Source organism: Pezoporus flaviventris, unplaced genomic scaffold (genome assembly GCF_033815535.1).
Source record: "Pezoporus flaviventris isolate CSIRO_AGI_PZ_B2104156 unplaced genomic scaffold, CSIRO_AGI_Pfla_v1 ptg000136l, whole genome shotgun sequence".
Classification (NCBI taxonomy): Eukaryota; Metazoa; Chordata; class Aves; order Psittaciformes; family Psittacidae; genus Pezoporus; species Pezoporus flaviventris.
In genome coordinates, this window is record NW_026892684.1 from 103,155 (window position 1) to 126,440 (window position 23,286).

A 23,286-nucleotide genomic window follows, 5' to 3' on the forward strand; every position below is an offset into this window, starting at 1 on the left:
AGGAACATTCTGGAACTGTAGGATGTGTGGATGGAGCTTACAGATAGCATATCTATAGCATATCAGTTAAATACCCTGGTGTTGCGAGATAAGGACTTACTAGAGGACTAAAATAGGATGTGAAACTGAGGTTTTGCATTTTGTGCTCAAATAAAGCATCTTTTTTTTTTCTTTTAAAGTCATTGTGAATCATCTTCTGCTTCTATATTCAAATCAAGCTTGTTTTTTAAAATATGAACAAATGGTGTTATAGGAGTCATGTCCCTGTCTGTTTTTAACAAAGCTAGCTCCCAAGAAGTTGGAGGTGGGGGTTGCTGATTTAAATGCAGGTTAAAATAAATATCAAATTAGTTGAAAGAGTACAGAAAGCCAGGTGAGACACTGTTGAAAGTGTCCTTGAGATCAAGTGAGCTGGTAGGCAGAGAAAGCACAGAGTTCAACAGCTTAGAGCCCAGCATATTCATGCAGCACCTTCTCAAGTTTAATGGTGCTGTTCATCCTCCATCCAGATAATCTGCCAGGAGGTGTTTACTCTTGCTGGTTGTTCAGTCAGCAAGCAGGATACTTTTTCTAACACTAAAAGCCTATTCCAATGAAGAAGTAACATGTTTACTTTAATTAAAAAATGTAATGCTACTTGGATTTGTAATCAGAGTTTGAAATGGAAGATGCAGTTTGAGGTGAAATAAAACTTACGTAAAACAGTTGCCCAAACAAAAAATTTAGTTGGGTTAAACTAGTAAAACTTGCAGATATTGATATGTGATGTTTTACCTGTGGCTGTACCAATGTGTGGAAAATGAGGGTGCAAAGTGAGTGCAAACTAATTCTGTGTAATACACATTATATATAATAATGCCTAGTTACACAACTGTCTACTCTTGCTGTCAGAAAAGTTGTACCGCATTTGGTTTATAGAATAGTCTGTACTCTGACAGGAAGCAGCTGTATAATATCTTTTCTTGTATGTCCCTATAATGGTGTTTGTAAAATTAATTTAATGCATTCAATCCATCAAAAAAAAAATCCATGAAATTGGTAACTGTCTAATTTCCAACCCTTCCTCCTTCCTACTGCTATCTCGTGCTTTTCACTTAAGGGTTGGAGTTTTAAAAGACTGACTTTTGAATATTATGAAAAGTGCCCAGAGGTGTGGGTAAGAATTATAAAATTACATAAATGCAGTTAAGATGGAGTTAGGAACAAAACCTTGAAAGAGTTATTCTAACAAAGACATCCTTTTATCTACTTCTAATCAAATTGTATAGCTCATTAATACTAAGGGGTTGAGTTGGGGTCTTTATAGAAATAATGTCTTTTTCCTTTGCTTTCTTTACTGTGACTGTCTTAAGGCAACTTTCAGAATAGATAATTCTCAAGTTTTTAAAAGACTACTTTGCTGGATTTTGAGGTACCATAACAGATCATGGGCTCCTAGACAAGAGCAATAACCTATTAATAATTAAGTTTGGAAATTGAAAGGGAACCAGCATGGCTTTACTCGAAAAGATTTGTGGTTAAACTGTTTGGGCAAGCCTTACGTGGTTTCCATTCTCCAGAAAGAGGTGAGTTGGGGAAAAGGAGTCTGTCCTGGGTCCAGCAGTAGCAGTAATTTTTCTCCTTAGTAGCTGGTGCAGTGCTGTGTCTTCTGATGAGTCCTGGTGGTTAAAACACAAGACATGTGAAGCAGGACTCTCCTGGCATATTTTGTGCATTTCTTGCTCGTCTCTTTGACGTTCCTACTTTTGTGCTAACCAACTGCATTATCTCCTAGTTACACTCACCTTTTGCAGTGAGAGAATAACAGATGTTTAAAGATGCATTTGTAAAACATATGTAAATCATACTGAAAGGCAAAAAAAAGTGAAGTCTTAGTAAAACGAAGTCATTACAGCACTCAGCTGTTAATTATTGCTTAGGGGTAGAGGAGAGGCTACAAGTTTTGTGCAGGTTGATGAAGCATGAATCAGCTGGCTCCTACTGCAAGGAATGTCTGAATATCATATGTGCTACTGCAGGTACAGGCATTCCATAGTCTTTGTTTTTAAACTGGCTTGAGCATCGGCATGTGAAAACAGGCCTTAAGGGAGGGCTCTGTAAGCATAGGCCAAGTCCCAGCATGTTGCCATGATTTGTCCCTCTCAGGCATGCCCAGGATGACAATATACCTCATTTAAACGTTTTACTAATTTTTCTGGATTTTGCAGTTGTTCAGTGGTGAAGTTCCGAAGCACTGGAGGGGCCCACTGGCCTAGATACTTGCCCATGCTATCCCACGCACCCTGCCACTCATGACTGTCCAGCCTCAGGGAAAATCTCTTGGTCCTCCTATATCATTATCTAACCCTAGACAAGGCTCAAACCTGACCCTGCTTAACTTTTGAGATCAGACAAAACAGTCATAGGTAAAACACGCTCTGTATGCATGCCAACATGGTGATCCCCATCACAATCAGCAGGCAGGACTCAAGGGTACTCAAAGGCCATTCAAAACCTTCAAATGATGTTGTAAACAGTCTGGTGGGGGAGCTGGGAAGGTAAGGGAATGTTTTCTTTCACAGGTTGACCACCTAAGTAGGGGAAAAATGTGTAATTGCTTAACATTTCTGTTATATACCTCTCAAATATAGAGGTGGTGACCGCACTGGAAATGCAAACCACATCATTTTCTGTTGTGGTTTAAACACAGTCAGCCATAAATCGTGTAGTTGCTCTCTCACTCCCCCCCCCCCCCTTTTGGCCCTCACCCTGCTCCTGGAGGGATGGGGAGGAGAAGCAAAAGAATGCAACTCTCATGGGTTGAGATAAGAACAGTTTAGTAACTAAGGTATAACACAAATCACTGCTGCTACCACCAATAATAATGATAAAGGAAATAACAAGATAACAAGGGAAGAGAATATAACACCTCCCCACTCGCTGACTGATAACTCTCCTTCTCCTGCCTGGCTGAGCACTGACCAATACCTAGTCCAACCCCGCAGTCCTCTAGCCCTTCTGGGTAACTCTCAGTTACATCCTGGGCATGACATGCTGTGGTATGGAATACCTCTTTGGTCCGTTTGGGTCAGGTGTCCTGTCTCTGCTTCCTCCCGGCTTCCCCTCCCTGGCAGAGCATGAGGCTCAGAAGGTCCTTGGTCAGTCTAAACATTTGAGCAGTAACTAAAAAACATGGGTGTTATCAGCACTGTTCCCAGGCCGAAAGTCAAAACCACAGCCCTGCACCAGCTACTAGGAAGGAGAAAAATGACTGCTACTGCTGAACCCAGGACACTTTTATAATCAATGAATCTATTGTAATACAAGTCATTACCATAAAGTACAGTGAAACAATAACCTTAGCTGATAAACACTAAAACAGCAAATACCGGCTGAAGGTAAGATGTGACACACTGAAACTCTGAGAGCAAGAGCAACAACTTTGAGAGCCAGTAAATCAGCATTGTGATGAGTGCCTATTAATCTGAATCAATAAATGCTTATCATAAGTATGATTTGACACACTCTGGTCAGATCTGTTATCTAACCCTTCATGTACCACGTTGGGCGCCACAAAGAACAGGTGTGTTTTAATCCCAGCTGGTAACTCAGAGCCATGCAGCCCCTTGCTTGCTCCCCCCACCCCCATTTGTGTATAACACAAAGCCACTACTGCTACCACCGCTAATTATAATAATGATAAGGAAAGTAACAGGGGAAGAGAATACAATTGCTCACCACCTGCCAGCCAGTACCCAGCCCAACCTGAGCAGTGATCTAGCCCTTCAAGGTAACTGCCCCCTGTTTATATGCTGGTCATGACATGCTGTGGTATGGAATTCTCTTTTACTAGTTTGGGTCAGGTGTCCTGTCTCTGCTTCCTCCCTTCCCTGGCAGAGCTTGAGACTCAGAAAAGTCCTTGGTCAGAGTAAACATTACTTAGCAGCAACTAAAAACATCAGTGTTATCAGTGCTATTCTCAGTCTGAAAATCAAAACCACAGCACTGCACCAGCTACTAAGAAGGAGAAAAATTGACTGCTATTGCTGAACCCAGGACAGATTCTAAATTTCTTTATCTGAAGTCAAGTAGAATGCACCAGTGTGCTTTGTGCTTTTGAGAGAAGTTCCTGCATAAGCATGTCTAGTTTCAATGTGAATTATACTAAATTTGATGATATAGTTTTTTAAAAACTCAGATATCTTGCTAACCAATTCAGCTTTTCAGAGTTGAAAACTGTTTATTATCCGAGTTCTGAAGACCTACCAAGTCCAATGGTGCAAGGCTTTCAGGGCTCTGATTCAGGAACAAGGGTGGAGTACCTTATCTGGAAAGGTCAGTCTGCATGCCAGAGGCTCCTCAGCTGTTGGTCACTGTGCTTAGGGCAGATAGTAGGCATCAGTAATCACATTGCCTCTGTCAACTTGGTTCCCCCCCCTTGACTTCTGAAGACTTTCACAGAATTTTGAGCATTGCACACCTGAGCAAGTGATGCTTAAGGCATTGTATTAGAAGTACTGAGTCCTCAGCAGCTCTAAGCTATGTGCTGTTGCACTGAGCTATGAAGTTTGCATGCAGTGCACTAGCAGCTGAAGTGATCAAGGCAATTGAACAGCCACTGAAACAATGCAGTCAGTGGCAGCATGGCATTCGTTGTTGAGGAAACAAGCAAAAATTACTCTCTTTATAGGTAACTTGAGCAGCTAGATTGTTATCTGTGGGAAGTCCTCTAACTTGATATCCCAGGCTTTTGTTGTTCGCCAGAAGGGTAGGAGAGGCTAGGTGAAAGGTAAATCCTAAATGAAGATCAGTAAAAGGCTTGTTTGCTTCTTCAGAAAGAAATTAGCATTAGAGTACAGACTGTTTTATCTTTACAGACCCATAGTTGATGCTGTGCTTTTTTTTTTTTTAATTCTGCTTTCTCAGAAAATGACTTCTTAATCTAATAGCCTCTTGAACTGTCTTTCATTTCTAAACCACTTAAATGCATCTATTAAATTGACTGTGCCTACTTTGTTTCTTGTGAGATGAATGAGTGAAGATGGTGCTGAAAGGGAGTAATGTTGTATTTTCTATGTTGTTTGAAATTATTAATCTTGAAATGAGGGCTGTGGGACATGGTTTCCTGATAATCCACATCTTTCTAATGCTGGTTCTGACACCACTGCTTGCAAAGGCTCTTGGCTGGTAGATTTGTGCCCTGCATAGCATGCTGTCATGGAAGACAGGTGTGGTGACATGCATAGCTAGTCTGTGAATACAGGACAGAAAACTGCTCTGCTCTTCTCAGTGGAGACCCTGCAGTAGGAATGCTGATAGAAAGAAGATATGCTTTAACTAATATTATTTCTTCATTATTAAGGTACTGCATGTTGTACTAATTAAAACCTCTAGAGTATGTCACTTCATACTGAAGTGTGATAAGTTGTAAAAATGAAGCTTGGAGATTAAAATCTGTATTTTCTTTGGCAAATAACATTACTTGCTTGTCAGTTGGTTTTATTTGTTCCCTTCCGCTCATGGACTGCCTTTCATGTTGTTCAGTACTTAATTTTACCATGACAGCCTTAGTGTAAGGAAGGCTTACCTACCTCCTGTAGCTCTAAGCCTTTGCTTTTTCTGCTTGAATGACCTTAGCTGATGAGTGTGGAACAGAGCAAGTTGGCACATTTGGGGTGCTTTGAAATGCACCATAGTGCTAAACATCAATTATGCTTTGAGGATTTGCCATAGGATAAATTTAGAACTATTGGAGGAGGTGCTGTGTGAAAATTCCCCTACCTAGCTGGGTTGCTACTGAAGGCACATAGATGCTGCAGGTGGTGCTTCTTTTGAAAAGCATTTTCACAAATGCTAGGGTAGATAAGGGAAGCCTAATCTTAGCATGGTGTGTGTATGTATAGTATGTTTTACTAAACTCTGACTAGTTGGTAAATCTGAGGAGGACTGAAACTGGTGCTTGTTCTTTGTTGAAAGAGATTGTGTAGTGGGGTAAAATCCAGTGCTGCTTGAGAGTAGGAAAGCATGTGTTGGTTTAACCATTTGAATGTGCCATAAAGGATTCTCTGTCTGGCAGCATGCTGCTTCCTTTGCAAAACAAGGGTAAGCCGAGAAGAAAAAGTTACTTTAACTGAAAGCAGTAACAGAATTCTAACCAAATCCTGATGTGTGCCAGGTCATAAAATGAGAACACATCTTAAATTTATTCCATCCAGTGCAGTAGGCAAATGTTACATTACTCAGTTAAAATGAATTCTTGGAAAGGAGGCAGGAAAAACTACTTAAGTGGAGTCTCATGTTACCAGCTGGCTTGGAAGTTCTGAGAATATGTATCGAAGCTTCCTGCATCGGTATTGTCACTGTGCAGGCATGTGTGCAAATGCTTTCAACTTCATAGCATGTGTTTTGCTTTTGTTTCAGGTGTACTTGAAGGCACCTATGATTCTTAATGGTGTTTGTGTAATCTGGAAAGGCTGGATAGATCTTCAGAGACTGGATGGTATGGGCTGCCTGGAATTTGATGAAGAGAGAGCACAGGTAAGACAGTCTGCCCACAGCTACTGTGCCTTAGACATTTTTGTTCTGGAAGGAAACACAGGTAGTGATCACGCATTCTAATGTGCTTGTTTCCTGCCTTCATTCCGAGTACAAATTCCAAAGAAAAACTGAAAGCATGGAAGTTCTGAAATAAATGGTTGTAGTTAAACTACTGTTTTAAATTACATAAAAATATTAGGGGCAGGAATCATCTGTAGTTTACAACTTTGCGGATGATTTAACAATATGCTATGGATTAGTACATCTTGACATATTTGAAAAGCTATGTGTAACTTGTAACAATTCAACTGGTTGGTCAATTTTAGCATTTACTTTAGGGTAGTTGTTTTATAAGTCTTTTTTTTTTTATTACATATGGGGGAGGATGAATAGGGTTTTACCATTTGTTATCTTCTTTTCCTGGTCCTGCCCCCTCCCCCCCCCCTTTCCCTCCCCATTGCCATTTGCTGGAATTCGCGTGTGTTCTAGTAGATTGTGTAGGGCATCCTTGTCTTTGCTGTCAAGTGATCCCTAATATTCAAAAGAAACGTGATCTGATAAAAACAAGGGTAGCCTCTTGTGTCACTCTGGTTTGGTAGCAGGAGGATGCATTGGCACAACAAGCCTTTGAAGAAGCTCGGCGGCGAACTCGTGAATTTGAGGATAGAGACAGGTCTCATCGGGAGGAAATGGAGGTGAGGGCTTCACAGCTGATGTCAGTAATTGGTTAGTACTTTCCAAAAACTTTAGATTTGTTTCCATTTATTTGTTTCTGTACTATGTTGTGTTTGCTGTTTGTTGTTGTATAAAAAAAGCAAAATGCATTTTTTAAATCTTAAAATCAATTTCAAGGTTTTGAAGTTTTGAAAAGAATTCTCAGGTTTTATCCTTCTATCCTGGGTTCAGCAGTAGCAGTCATTTTTCTCAGTCTTAGTAGCTGGTGCAGTGCTGTGTTTTTGACTTTCAGCCTGGGAACAGAGCTGATAACACCAGTGTTTTTAGTTGCTGCTCAGTAATGTTTGCTCTGACCAAGGACTTTCTGAGTCTCATGCTGTGCCAGGGAGGAGGGGAAGTCGGGAGGAAGCAGAGACGGGACACCTGACCCAAACAAATCAAAAAGGTATTCCATACCACAGCATGTCATACCCAGTATATAAACTAGGGGCAGTTACCCGGAAGGGCTAGATCACTGCTCAGGTCGGGCTGGGTATCAGTTGGCGGGTGGTGAGCAGTTGTATTCTCATACCTTGTTATTTCCCTTATCATTATTGGTGGTAGCAGTAGTGGTTTCTGTTATACCTTAGTTACTGGACTGTTCTTCTCTCAACCTGTGGGAGTTACATTGTTTCAAATTTCCTCCCCATCCCTCCGGAAGTGGGGGTGTCAGTGAACGGCTGCGTGGTTTTCTGGGTTGCTGGCTGGGCTTAAACCATGACAGTTCTTTGTGGCGTCCAATGTGGGGCACAAAGGGTTGAGATAACGACAGATCTCACCAGAGTGTGTCTAATCATATTTGTGATAAGCATTCATTATTTCATATTAATAGTCACTCATCACAATGCTGATTTATTGGATTTCAAAGTTGTTGCTCTTGATCTCAGAGTTCCAACATGTCATACATTACTTGCGGCCGGTATTTGCTGTTTTAGTATTTATCGGCTGGGGGCCTTGGGCTAAGGTTCTTGTTTCACTATACTTTATGGTAATGACTTGTAATACAATAACCTCATTGATCATGAAGCTGACGTGGCTTGCGTTCCCATTGTGGTCACCACCTCTATATTTGAGAGGTATATAACAGAAATGTTAGGCAATTCCACATCTTTTTTCCCCTACTCGGATGGTCAACCTGTGAAAGAAAACATTCCCTTACCTTCCCAGCTCCCCCACCAGACTGTTTACAACATCATTTGAGCGTCCTGAAGGTTTTGAATGGCCTTTGAGTACCCTTGAGTCCTGCCTGCTGATTGTGATGGGGATCACCATGTTGGCATGCATACAGAGCGTGTTTTACCTATGACTGTTTTGTCTGATCTCAAAAGTTAAGCAGGGTCAGGTTTGAGCCTTGTCTAGGGTTAGATAATGATATAGGAGGACCAAGAGATTTTCCCTGAGGCTGGACAGTCATGAGTGGCAGGGTGCGTGGGATAGCATGGGCAAGTATCTAGGCCAGTGGAAACTTACACAGAATGCACCATCATCATATGCCCACTCATTGGCAGCAATAACCTGGCATGATGTAGCACCCCCAACAGTGGATGGAATGTTTCGTCAGCTCCGAGAGTTCGAAGACAATCTCACCCCTTCCATCATTTCAACTGTTGAAAAACTCTCAGGAGTTCAGATAATGGACTGGGGTAGAGCAGTTGATGTCATCTATCTGGACCTGTGCAAAGTATTTGACACTGTGCCACGCGACATCCTTGTCTCTAAATTGGAGAGACATCAATTTGATAAGCGGACCACTCGGTGGATAAAGAACTGGCTGGGTGGCCGCATGCAAAGAGTTATGGTCAATGGCTCAGTGTTGGGCTGGAGACCAGTAACGTGTGGTATCCCTCAGAGATTGGTGTTGGGACCAGTCTTGTTCAACATCTTTGTTGGTGGTATGGACAGTGGGATTGAGTGCACCCTCAGCAAGTTTGCTGAAGACACCAAGCTGTGTGGTTCGGTTGATACGCTGGAGGGAAGGGAGGCCATTCAGAGGGACCTTGGCATGCTTGTAAGGGGGGCTGATGTCAACCTTCTGAAGTTTAACCATGCCATGTGCAAGGTCCTACACCTGTGTCAGAGCAATCCCATGCACAGCTACAGGTTGGGCAAAGAAGAGATTCAGAGCAGCCCTGCGGAGAAGGACTTGAGGGTGTTGGTCGATGAGAAAATGAACATGAGCTGGCAGTGTGTGCTTGCAGCCCAGAAAGCCAACTGTATCCTGGGCTGCATCAAAAGGAATGTGACCAGCAAGTCAAAGGAGGTGATTCTGCCCCTCTATTCTGCCCTCATGAGACCTCACTTGGAGTATTGTGTACAGTTCTGGTGTCCTCAACATAAAAAGGACATGGAACTATTGGAACAAGTCCAGAAGAGGGCCATGAGGATGATCAGGGGACTGGAGCACTTCCCGTATGAAGACAGGCTGAGAAAGTTAGGGCACTTCACCCTGGAGAAGAGAAGGCTGTGTGGAGACATCACAGCTGCTTGCCAGTATCTGAAGGGGGGCTATAGGGATACTGGCGATGGGACTCTTCATTAGGGACTGTAGTGGTAGGACAAGGGGTAATGGGTTAAAGCTTCAACAGGGGATGTTTAGGTTAGATATAAGGAAGAAATTCTTTACTGTAAGGGTGGTGAGGCATTGGAATGGGTTGCCCAGGGAGGCTGTGAATGCTCCATTCCTTGTGATGTTCAAGGCCATGTTGGACGAGGTCTTGGTTGGCATGGTTTAGTGTTAGGTGTCCTTGCCCATGGCAGGGGGGTTGGAAATATATGATCTTAAGGTCCTTTCCAACCCTAACTGTTCTGTGATTCTAATTGAGAGACGATCTATCCGAACTATCCAGTTCCCCACGTGTACCAACCCACATCTCAGCTATTAACAAAAGGCGTCCTACTGCTTGGCAGGTAGATATAGGGGGTATACGCTACGGGCCACCCTATGGTTTTACCTGCGGCATCACGGAGAAGACATGACGAAGTGGGATGGAGAAACTACCTTGGCTCTGGAGGAATGGGTATTTGAATTGAAGAGGAGAACAAAGGTCAAGGATGATCCCAGGAAAGCTGCGGCTTCAGTCTCTGGTGAGCAGGATCCCAGATGGAGTAGAAGAGCTGATTTTACATCAGCTATTGTGATAAAGGTCCTGTGTCAACAGGACCTAAGTGACCAGTGTGATGATTATTAGAGGGGCCCTGCCTCCAGCCAGGTGGAGGTAGGGGACAGTCGGATTTATTGGACTGTGTGGATCAGATGGCCTGGCACATCAGTCCCACAAAAGTATAAGGCTCCAGTAGATACTGGTGCACAGTGTACCCTGATACCATCAAGCTGTCAAGGGGTGGAACCCATCTATATTTCTGGAGTAACAGGAGGATCCCAAGAGTTGACTGTACTGGAGGCTGAAATCAGCCTGACTGGGAGGAAATGGCAAAAGCACCCCATTGTGACTGGCCCAGATGCTCCATGCACCATTGGCATACCCTCAGGAGAGGGTACTTCAAAGACCCAAAAGGGTACCGGTGGGCTTTTGGTATTGCTGCTTTGGAGACTGAGGAAATTGAGCAGGTGTCCACCTTGCCTGGTCTCTCAGAGAATCCTTCTGTTGTGGGGTTGCTGGAGGTGGAAGAACAACAAGTGCCAATCACGACTACAACAGTTCACCCATGGCAATATCACACCAGCTGAGACTCCCTGATTCCCATCCATAAACTCATCTGTAGACTGGAGAGCCAAGGAGTGATCAGTAGGACCTGCTCACCCTTTAATAGTTCCATATGGGGAAAGTGTAACAGAGTATGGAGGCTAACAGTAGACTATTGTGGCCTGAATGAAGTCACACCACCATTGAGTGCTGCCGTACTGGGCATGCTAGTACTTCAGTATGAAGTCTTGTCAAAGGCAGCCAAGTGGTATGCCACGATTGATATTGCCAATGCATTTTTCTCAATTCCCTTGGCAGCAGAGTGCAGGCCACAGTTGGCTTTTACTTGGAGGGGTGTCCAGTACACTTGGAACTGACTGCCCCAGGGGTGGAAACGCAGCCCTTCCATCTGGCATGGGCTGATCCAGACTGCACTGGAACAGGGGCAAGCTCCAGAACACCTGAAGTACATTGATGACATAATCGTGTGTGGTGATACAGCAGCAGAAGTTTTTGAGAAAGGGAGGAAAATAATACAAATGCTTCTAGGGGCCGGTTTTGCCATAAAACGGAGTAAGGTCAAGGGACTTGCACAGGAGATTCAATTTTTGGGACTAAATTGGCCAGATGGATGTCACTAAATCCCCACACATGTTAACAACAAGATAGCAGCAATGTCTCCACCAACTAATAAGAAAGAAACGCAAGCTTTCTTGGGTGCTGTGGGGTTCTGAAGAATGCATACCCTAAATTACAGTTCGATTGTAAGCCCTCTCTATCATGTGACCTGGAAGAAGGATGCTGTTAAACGGGGCCCTGAGCAACAACAAACTTTTGAACAAATTAAATGCGAGATAGTTCATGCAGTAGCCGTTGGACCAGTCCGGAGTGGGCCTGATGTATAAAATGTACTCTACACCACAGCCGGGGAGAATGGTCCTACCTGGAGCCTCTGGCAGAAAGCTCCAGGGTAGACTGGAGGTCAACCCCTTGGCTTTTGGAGTTGGGGATACAGAGGATCTGAGGCTAGCTATACCCCAACTGAGAAAGAGATAGTGGCAGCCTATATAGGGGTTTGAGATGCTTCAGACGTGGCAGCCTATATAGGGGTTTGAGATGCTTCAGACGTAAACCCATCTGGGCTGCTGCACTGTGGCAGGATATTGCTGCCCGAGTGCTAAACCTGGTGGTGAAGGTACGCCATGTAGGTGTTCATGTACCCAAGAGTTGGGCCGCTGAGGAACACCAGAACAACCAACAAATGGATAAAGCGGCTAAGATTGAAGTGGCTCAGATGGACTTAGATTGGCAACATAAGGATGAATTACTTTTGGCCCAGTCGGCCCATGACCTTTCAGGCCATTGGGGCAGAGATGCAACATACTGATGGCCTTGTGATTGAGGGGTGGGTTTAACAGTGGATGCTATTGCCCAGGTTATTCATGAGTGTGAATCGTGCTTCAGCTAAGCAAGCTAAATGGTTAAAGCCTCTTTGGTATGAAGGATGATGGCTGAAATACAAATATGGGGAGGCCTGGCACATTGATTATATCACACTCCCACCAACCCGCCAAGGGCAAGTGCCATGTGTTTAGCATGGTGGAAGCAACCACTGGGTGGCTGGAAACATATGTTGTGCCCCATGCCACTGCCCGGAACACTATTCTGGGCCTTGAGAAATAGATTTTGTGGGGACACGGCACCCCAGAGAGAATTGAGTCAGACAATGGGACTCATTTCCGGAACATTCTTATAGACGTTCGGGCCAAAGAGCATGGCACTGAGTGGGTATATCATATTTCCTGCCATGCACCAGCCTCTGGGAAAATCGAACGGTACAATGGGCTGTTAAAAACTACACTGAGAGCAGTGGGTTGGGGAACTTTCAAGCATTGGGATACACACTTACCAAAGGCCTCCTGGTTGGTCAACACCAGAGGATCTGCCAACAGGGCTGGCCCAGCCCAGTCAGAACTTTTACATATTGTAGAGGGGGACAAAGTTCCCGTGGTGCATATGAAGAATTTGCTGGGGAAGACAGTCTGGGTTATTCCTGCTTCAGGTAAAGGCAAACCCACTCGTGGGATTGCTTTTGCTCAGGGACCTGGATATACTTGGTGGGTAATGCGGGAAGATGGGGAAGTCCGATGTATACCTCAAGGGGATTTGGTTTTAGGGGAAAACAGCCAGTGAACTCAATTGTATGTTGTTGCCTGCTGTGTAATACTTTTATAGCTCATCAACTAGATGTCTCCAGGTCACCAGCGACTAGCCCTGACTTCCCTCCAACCATCATCCCAACAGGGAATGAACTTTGATGAAACCAGATGAGTTCTGTGATATCATCAGCAGGCAGTGATCCAACACTGCGTACAGCTTTTTCTGCTCTGAAAGACTGTTACAAGAGATGGAGTCTTACATGGCCCAGATGAACTCAGCAGCTTTATGGGGATTGGTCCATGCGCTAAGCAGTGATCTCTCCTTCTGTGTGTGTGTGTGTATCTGTATATATTTCTATGAGATAAGAGTGATGGTATATTGAAAATGTGGGATCTGAGCGTGACGTGAATGGTATGGCAGAAGGGGTGGGTACTGTCCTGGGTTCAGCAATAGCAGTCATTTTTGTCCTTCTTAGTAGCTGTTGCAGTGCTGTGGTTTTGACTTTCAGCCTGGGAACAGCACTGATAACACTGATGATTTTAGTTGCTGCTAAGTAATGTTTAGTTTGATAAAGGGCTTTCTGAGTCTCATGCTCTGCCAGGGAGGAGGGGAAGCCAGGAGGAAACACAGAGAGGACCCCTGACCCAAAGTAGCCAAAGGGGTATTGCCCAATATATAAACTGGGGGCAGTTACTTGGAAGGGCTAGATCACTGCTCGGGTCTGGATGGGTATTGGGTGGTGAGTGTTTGTGTTCTCTTCCCTTGTTATTTCCCTTATCATTGTTATTATTGGTGGTAGCAGTAGTGGGTTTGTGTTATACCTTAGTTACCAGAGTGTTCTTATTTCAGCCCGTGGGAGTTACATTCTTTTGATTTTCCTCCACATTCTTTTGATTTTCCTCCACATTCTTCCGGAATGGGGGGGAGTGAGTGAACGGCTGCGTGGTTTTCTGGATTTTTATCTGGGCTTAAACCAGGACACCTTTCTTTCTGTACATGATCTTTTCTGTGGGTACTTAAGCTTTAAGTGTACGTTCTTTCTGTGCATTTGTTTACAGAAGTGATGTATCTCTTAGCTGATACTTTAATAGCAGAGAGGGATCTTTTCCCCCATGTGTTTCAGGAAAAGGCTTTGCGAGCTGTGGGCACATCATTTTGTAGCTCTCTATCCCATGCTGTGGGCAACATTACCAGTGAGATTAATCAGATACCACAGTCTGCTTTTTTGTAGGGGCTGTTTTTTATTTCCTCTCAGTTTTTTCTTATTGGCAGGGAGTCTTACTCTTCTGTTTCACTGGTGTAGTTTCTGCTGTCTTGTTCTTTGCTTCTTTTAGAGCCCCTCAGTCTTCAATTTTGTTCTCTCTTGATGAGAGCAAAAATTACTGGGATCAAGCCAAGAGGAATCAGGAAAGAGAATGGAAACCAGCTGCTCTGGCATGTCAGGAAGGCAAGAGCTGTAAGAGGATGAGTAATACATAAGGAGAGTTGTTAGGCTTAGGCAGGCTGTAGTTTGGGCAAGAGAACAGAGAGAAAACTAACACTTTAATGTTTTCCCTTACTGATTTCTACTTCCTGCTTCATCAATACAGCCCAATTTTACTATAATCATAGAATATTTAGGGTTGGAAAGGTCCTTAAGATCATTTAGTTCCAACCCCCCTGCCATGGGAAAGGGATACCTCACACTAAATCATATCATCCAAGATTCTGTCCAGCCTGGCTTTGAACACCACCTGGGATGGAGCATTCACAGCTTTTCTGGGCAACCTGTTCCAATGTCTCACTACCCTCACAGTAAAGAACTTCTTCCTTATATCTAATCTAAACTTCCCCTGTTTAAGTTTAAACCCATTACCCCTTGTCCTATCACTGCCGTCCCTGATGCAGAGTCCTTCCCCAGCATTCCTTATAGGCCCCCTTCAGATATAGGAAGGCTGCTATGAGGTCTTCATGCAGCTTTCTCTTCTCCAGGGTGAACAGCCCCAAGTGTCTCAGCCTGTCTTTGTATGGGAGGTGCTCCAGCCCCCTGATCATCCTTGTGGCCCTCCTCTGGACTAGCTCCAACATGTTCCATGTCCTTCTTATGTCGAGGACACCAGAACTGTACACAGTACTCCAAGTGAGGTCTCATGAGAACAGAGTAGAAGGGCAGGATCACTTCCTTTGACCTGCTGGTCACGGTTCTTTTGATGCAGCCCAGGATATGGTTGGTTTCTGGCCTGTGAGTGCACACTGAGGCCAGTTAATGTTCAGTTTCTCAATGACCAACACCCCAAAGTCCTTCTCCACAGGGCTGCTCTGCATCTTTTCTCTGCCCAACCTGTAGCTGTGCCTGGGATTGCCCCAACCCAAGTGTAGGACCTTGCACTTGGCTTGCTTGAACTTCATGAGGCTGTCACCAGTCCACCTCACAAGCATGTCAAGGTTCCTCTGGATGCCTTTCCTTCCCTCTAGCATATCAACCAAACTACACAGCTTGGTGTCTTCGGCCAAGTTACTGAGGGTGCACTCAATCCTACTGTCCGTGTTGCTAATGAAGATGTTGAACAAAATCAGTCCCAACACTGATCCCTGAGGGGGATACCAGTTGTTACTGGTCTCTGACTGGACCTTGAGCCATTGACCACAATTCTTCATGTGTGGCTATCCAGGCAGCTCTTTGATCACATTTGATTACTCAGTGAATAATTTGCTGTTTTTCAGGTGTTGTGGTTTAAGCCCAGCCCACAGCCCAGAACCACTCAGATGCTTGCTCACTTCCCCCCCTTCCTCCTCCCTGCTCCTGGAGGGATGGGGAAGAGAATCAAAAGAATGTAACTAACTCCCACAGGTTGAGATAAGAACACTCTGGTAACTAAGGTATAAGAAAAAAACACTACTGCTACCACCAGTAATAATAATGATAAGGGAAATAACAAGGGAAGAGAATACAACCGCTCACCACCCACTGACCAATACCCAGCCAGACCCGAGCAGTGATCTAGCCCTTCCAGGTAACTGCCCCCAGTTTAGATAGTGGGCATGACATGCTGTGGTATGGAATACCCCTTTGCCTAGTTTGGGTCAGGTGTCCTGTTTCTGCTTCCTCCCAGCTTCCCTCCTCCCTGGCACAGCATGAGACTCAGAAAGTCCTTGGTCAGAGTAAACATTTCTTAGTAACACCTAAAAACATTAGTTTTATCAGAGGTCTTCCCAGGTTGAAAGTCAGAACCACAGCACTGCACCAGCTACTAAGACTGAGAAAAATGACTGCTACTGCTGAACCCAGGATGTCAGGTTTTTAGAAAACTTGATTATTGTTACTGCTGAGCTACTTTTCTTCTGGCATCTTTATAGATAATTGAGATTAGACAAGCTTTTTTCCCTTCCAAGTACAATTGTAAGGCAGTGAGCATGAGAATGAGAGGAAGGAGGCAGATGCAGAGATTAATATCTCTCTCTTTGAAGGAATGACTGATGTGCCTCTCCTTGCAAACATTGATGTAGCCAGGTCAGATGTCAGCTGTAGCAGAGGTGAATTCCTTGCCTTGGAGGCTTCGCTGCCTCTGGATCTTTGGAGCAACAGTGAGATTATCTGAAGTTTTCTGCCTCTGTCACAGCAGAGCTGGTACCTGCTTGTAAGTTCAGTTCAACAGGAAGGTGGAATTAACTTAAAGCTCTTCATGGAGACCTGTGACAGCCTGCCTTAATTGTAACAACACAGTAGCAACTTCAAGCCTGCCTCATGTCCTTGACCTCAATTTACTTCAAGCTTTTCTTGATTTCTTTTTTTTTTTTTCCTTCCTTTTACTGTGCCCTTCTTCACTGTTCCTGTTACTACGGAGAAGCTGACGTGATTACTGAGTGCTGAAGGTTAAAAAAAGAATGAAGCTTCCTGAAATAACTTCTGAAGTTCTGTGCGACTTATTCTTTCCTCCAAGAGTAGAAGAAACTTTTTTGCAGCTAGGATGTGCAAAAACCCTTTTAATTAACATTGAGATTGAGGTAGTATTGGGTATTTGGGGTATCGTGACAGCCATCAGAACTTGTGACACTGAGACGTAAAAAGCAACATCCCTGGCCAGCTGCAGGAGCTGGATTCAATAACTTCTGAAAAGACTGTCTTTTCATAAGGCAGTAGGCAGTTGTTATTAAATATCCTTATTAGCTGCCAGTAGACACTTTCTCTTAAAGCAGTAGTAATCACTGTTCCAGCTCTAAAGCACTGGTGTAGATCACCTACAGAAAGGAAGAAAAGGAGGAATTACTGACTTGAAATATGCTTAAGCAGAATGAAAGTTTGTCAATAGGTACTTCAAATTTGTTATGTCAAATACAGGATTTTAATAATTGAAATAAATTGTTATGCATACTTTAGATTTTATTTTACTGTACATGTGTAATATGTATAACAAATATCTTTGCCTCAGTTACTTGTAGTTCTATAGTCAGTGTTTTTTACATTTCAATTTTTCATTTTTGTTTGGAGAAAGATGTCCTGGCTGTATATCTAGAATGATCTTTTGCAGTCTGGATCTTAAAACTGCATAAAAATTGGGATCTTTTGAAGCAGGGCAGGGGAGAGTGTTAAGATAGACTTACAATACATTCCTAAGGAGAAATCAAGTTTCCAAACAATTGTTTCCTTGACTTTCACTTTTGTTGTGTTCAATGCAGTGTTTGGGCAGAGTTAAATGAACTTTAATCAGTAAGTGCTTAACGTGTTCATGATCATCATACAGAATTCCCAATGGAAAGTAATGCAGAAATTCACATTCTCATGTTGTCTTTATGGCTTGTATCAAATTTTCCAATGCTTACATGCTTGGTCAGCTTGTACTGTATTGATAGTTGTGTTGCTGACAGCTATAAAAACATTAGTCCAAAGTGATTGTGTGCAGTTTATGCAATTTCAGTAGGTGAAATATCTTTGGTTGCACTTGAAGGTTTTCATATCTAGAAAAGGTGGGTTCTAAGTGTGGTAAGTGAATTTTTCATGTATGCTTCACTACACACAGATGAAGATCCCCTCAGCATACATAATCTTTTCAATACAGTAGCTATATACCTTTCATCATCACTAAAACTGAAAATTTTTCTTTCCTGCTAAGCTTAGAGAGTAAAACTCAGAATTGCCAGACCTGGAACAGGATCTCATCAGCATTAGACTGTTTTAAGAGCTGTAAAACTGCGTACAATTGGGATATTTCAGACAGTAGAATTACAGCTTGAAATGCCTTTAATAGAGACCAGATTCTGCTTCAGTGGGGGATGGGAATTTTGCGCTATTTCACCCACTCCTACCCAAAACAGGTGCCGGTGCTTTGGAAACATTTATCCACTCATAGCCTGGCACCATATGAAAATGATCGGATTCAGTTCTTTATACAGCTTTTGGTGTAAAAAACATTCCCTAATCTAAGTCTCGCTGTAGACTTTTAAAACAAAGTGGTATATCTTTGCCTAGGAATGATTAAGGAAGGTTGTTGAAAAGAGTAGAAGTGGTTTGTATGTGGCACTGAATATTAGAATGGTGATACTTTGAAGGGAAAATAGCAAGTGCATTAACAATTTGGGACTAATTACTAATTTTCTTAAGCATCCTAAAAATTCACAAAACCACCCCAAGAAATTAAAAAACAAACAAACAAAACCACAAAAAAACCTAAACCAAAACAAACAATAAAACCAAACAAAACCAAAGCCAACAAAACACAACAAACAAAACCAAACCAACAAAACACAACATCCAAAACCAAGCCAACAAAACCAAATAAAGGCACCAGCAGAAAACAAAAAACAACCCAAAAAAACCCTTGTGCTGTCAAGTTTGTTTTCCTTCCTTTAATCACATAAAAAAAGTTAGTTTTTGTTTTTTTTTTTTTTTTTTTGTTTGGGTTTTTTTTTGGTTTTTTTTTTTTGCATCCAAGGGCAGAATCAGTAGTGGTTGGTAGCTTGTGCTTAAATTTCCAGAAGTGATCAAATTTCTGTGCAGTTACAGCACTCCCCTAATGTAATGAGGGTGTGATTGGATTTAGGATTTTTTATTGAAATTAAGTGCCTCTAACTTGAACTTGGTTCTGTTGTGTTTTTAATGTTTTCAGTTTTAAATACAAGATGCTTTTGGTTTTTTTCTATCAACTTATGTAGCTTGGTCACATCAGCTACTGTGAACCCTGTCTCACTCTTCAGGATTCTTTTGTTTCAAAGATGCTTTTGAAGTCGGTGAGTTCTTAATGGCTTCAAAATTAATAATTCCAATGGCTTTCACTTCTAGAAAAACATTGGAATCCTGAGACAGTAAATATTTAATGATACACATGAAGAAAGTCCTTATCCCTAGTTAAAGACTATGGTAAAAATCAATGGTTGTGTGAAGCTTTGCCAGTTTAGGAATACTGATCTACTTGGCAAGCTTGCACTGTTTAGGGGCTTCATACTAGTTGAAGGCAAAATTCTCTTCCCATGACAAGTGCCTCACAACAGGGAACTTGGTCTAAGGCCATTTGTTTCAGGGTGTGTTCTGGAGCTGACGCCTTTGAACAGGTATATGAATTTGAAGTATTTGTTCCCCTTTGCCAAACTACTAGAAGAGAGGGAGGAGGCTAAAGGAGTATCAGCAAGGCAGATGCTTAATTTTCACTATCTTTCTAAACCAGGACACAAGGGGATAGAGTTAGTACTAGTGTTTTCTGTTTGCTATGGCTTCAGTATGAATGATCAGAGTTCATTGTCAGGATGAGAAGTGGCTTTTTATTCAGTGTTCTGACCATAGTAGCATGATGCAAAATGGTCATGTTTTAAGCCCAGCTGGTAAGGTAAAAACTATGCAGCCGCTTGCTTGCCCCCCCCCCCCCCCCCACTGGCAGAGCATGAGACTCAGAAAAGTCCTTGATGGGGGTAAGTATTACATAGCAACAGCTAAAAACATTAATGTGCTATCAGTGTTGTTCTCGGACTAAAGCCAAAAACACTGCACCGCACCAGCTACTAGGAAGGGGAAAAATAACTGTCATAGCTGAACCCAGGGCAGCATTACACTGTCCAGAGAGAGATTTAAACAGCCCCCAGTTGGTGAAATTAGAATACATTGCAAGTAACAGCCTGTGTTCAGTCCGGGGGGGGATGTGTATGAATATGCATTGCCTCAAAAGGCTCTACAATGTGAGTATAGTACAAGTAGGCCTGTAAGGTTATGACTAGATGGTTTCATTGCTTCACAAGAACTTTCAGTAGCTGGTACTTCTGTAAAAATGCTAATGAATGCATATCTTGCAAAAACAATTTGTGCTGTACAGAGTCAATGCTTAGGGTAGTAGAGAAGAGATCACTTTTGCAAATCAGGCAATACTGTAATATAAGCGTCATCTTTCAGTTAGTGAAGGTTAGAAAGGGTCTGAACAATAGAGGAATACTTTCTAGAGGTAATCAATATTAATGATACCCTTTATACCAGCTTTCAAACAATACTTTCTAGAAGTTTTAGTCTTTATTAAAGCTCTTGAGCTATGCACTTGCCATGTTGCTGCTTTTCTTGGTTTGATCTTAGTCCACTTATCAATGTGGTGGTACTAGAATCTGTAGCTTCATAATAGCATTTAAACAAAGATGCAACTGCTGTGAAGATTTCAGGTAGAAGACCGCATCAGGACTGGTAAGCAAATTATGCTCCTTGGCCTGGTCATGCTCTATAGTTCTCTGTAGCTGGTGGTGTGAGAGCAGACTCTGAATTTAACATGACTGATATGTGTTTAGGAGTACTCTGTTTTTAGAAGTAGATCATTGGAGGCTTAAAATAAAATCTTGATGGAGGTAGGTGCTAAATAATTTTTATCTATGACCTTTATTAAGAAAATTGTTTATTTTGACATTCAGTATAGTTTCTCTTACTAAATTTGAGACCTTTCCATTTCTTGTATAGTGATTGATATTATAATTAAAGATCAAGGTTACTTCTTCCCAGGTTCAAGTGAATAGAAGAGGTGAGTGCAAAATAGCTGTTATGGCCAGCTAACAGCTTTCAGAGACTGGATCTGGGCCACAAAGTCTTATGCTGATATCTATACCTGCTAGGAATGTGGTAAAAATCATATACCCTACTGAGTGCCAGTGGGTTATAGGTGCATTATGTAGTGATGATGGGGTCCTTCTGATGCTGTAGCTGTCGTGGTTTAAACCCAGTCAGGTAATTCGTTCGCTCACTTCCCCCCCTTTCTTGCCCTCCCCCTGCTCTCGGAGGGACGGAGAGGAGAATCAAAAGAATGCAACTCCCACGGGTTGAGATAAGAACAGTTTAGTAACTAAGGTATAACACAAATCACTACTGCTACCACCAATGATAATAATGATAAAGGAAATAACAAGGGAACAGAATACAACACCTCACCACCCGCTGACCGATAACTCGCCCCCCAAGCCCGACCAAGCTCCGACCGATACCTCCTCCAACCCTGCAGTCTCCCAGCCCTTCCGGGTAACTCTCCATTACATCCTGGGCATGACGTGCTGTGGTATGGAATACCTCTTTGGTCAGTTTGGGTCAGGTGTCCTGTCTCTGCTTCCTCCTGGCTTCCCCTCCCCCCTGGCAGAGCATGAGGCTCACAAAGTCCTTGGCCAAACCAAAACATCCTTGTTATCAGCTCTGTTCCCAGGCTGAAAGTCAAAACACAGCACTGCATCAGCTACCAAGAAGGGGAAAAATGACTGCTACTGCTGAACCCAGGACAGTAGCTAAAGCTCTTCTGAGAACTGAAGATTGAGGAGAGTCTCTTCAAGCCCTGCAGAGACCTGAAAGCACACGGGGTGCTTTATCAGGCTGTGACTGTGACCAAAGTAAGTCCTATTATATGTAAGCTGTCATTCTTACTGTATTGTAGGGGCCTGGTTTTGGTGACTTCAGTTCTGAGAAGGCTGAGTTTTTTTCCACTTCTACTCTTCTACTGAATAAAGGTGATTAAAGTGGAGGCATGGTCAGCATTTTAACCATGTTTAAATCTCTACAGGAGAGGTTCTAGCTAACCAGCAGCTTGGAGAAGAGCTTTCAGTTTGTCACTTTTCTTGATGTGGGTCTGCTTCAGCTTAGCAAGGCTAACATGGAGAGGTGTACTTGATTGGAACTGGTCATCTTTGAATGGTGCTCTCTCTTTCAGATTTTTTTTTCTGGGTGTGTTTTTGTCCAGGTGTGTGTTTTGTCCTGTGGTTGTATACTTTTTGAAAAATATCTGCAGTGTGTTCTTAGGCTTGTATTTTGTTTTGGTGTCTTATTTAAATTATTTTCAGGAGGTTCACAGTCCTTCTAAGAGAATCCAAATGTTCACTGTTTAGTTTATCATACCCTCATTTTTTCCCTTATTTAGTAAAATATAGGTGACATGCCAAGGCACATAATGCATCTGCTCTGTTTCAGCAGTATGGAGTTGCCAGAATGCAATTAAAGAATTGTAGTTGAGTTGTCTGTGGAGAGACTTTATTTTGGCTATTCCTTGTGACAGCCCTTCAAATTATCTCCTTCCCTCCTCATTAGCTCTTCACCAGTGTCCCAAGTTATATATGCAGTGCATATTGTTGTACTTGTGATTTCACTGCCTAGTATTCAGAGGTCCCAATTTTGCCTGCTGGGGTATTTTTTAGGTGATTCATTGAGAGGAAGGGCCATCTTCATGGCAGCCCTGTCCATCCTCACTAAATTTACTTCCAACTTTCTCAGCTCTGCTTTCTCAGAGCTATCATGTAAAACACATGGTGGGACTGTTTTATTTTCCTGATGAACTTGTGGTAAAAGGAGTTAATTATTCTCGGGTATGCCTGAGGCCTCTGGACATGCACAGGAAGGGGCTACTTACAGATGCTTTCTCAAAGCCAGCTTAATGAGTTTGATTTGCACTGTGAAATTCATGATCAGCTGCAGTATGTCAGGATTGAGTGGGCAGAGGAGGATGGTGGTGTCTGACTGTCTTGGCTGCTGGAGGAACTGCTTGAGTGCCACCTTCCTTTATCACCATTATGCTTAGATTTGTTTTTCCTAAGTGCCCCAGTAAGAGATGCAAATGCTTCAGTGTGATTCTTGTCCAAAAGAGTAACAATCCTAAGTGAATGATTTGATGAATTGAAGTTATCTTAATTAAGAAGAAAATATTATACAGAGATTACTGCATCATTCTTTTGATAGGTATTTTAGTCTGTACCAGTTAGACTATATTTAAGTTTGGGAAAAGCTCAGAGATCACAGGGTTGAAGAGAGCATAGGTGTAAGAGCATTGAAGGGACTACTTCA

At 42.8% G+C, this 23,286-nt stretch overlaps 1 protein-coding gene across 3 annotated transcripts in view; it reads left to right on the forward strand.

Annotated features, from left to right (window-relative positions):
- Positions 1 to 23,286, forward strand: part of LOC133282715 (core-binding factor subunit beta-like) — a 57,321-nt gene that overhangs the window by 25,604 nt on the left and 8,431 nt on the right. For 2 of the 3 annotated variants that reach the window (XM_061478913.1, XM_061478911.1), the window contains exons 4-5: positions 6,400 to 6,516; positions 7,116 to 7,211. In XM_061478913.1, coding sequence (XP_061334897.1) covers positions 6,400 to 6,516; positions 7,116 to 7,211 — 213 coding nt within the window. Of the gene's footprint in view, positions 1 to 6,399; positions 6,517 to 7,115; positions 7,243 to 23,286 lie in introns of all 3 variants that reach the window. The other variant, XM_061478912.1, reaches the window with a different exon arrangement.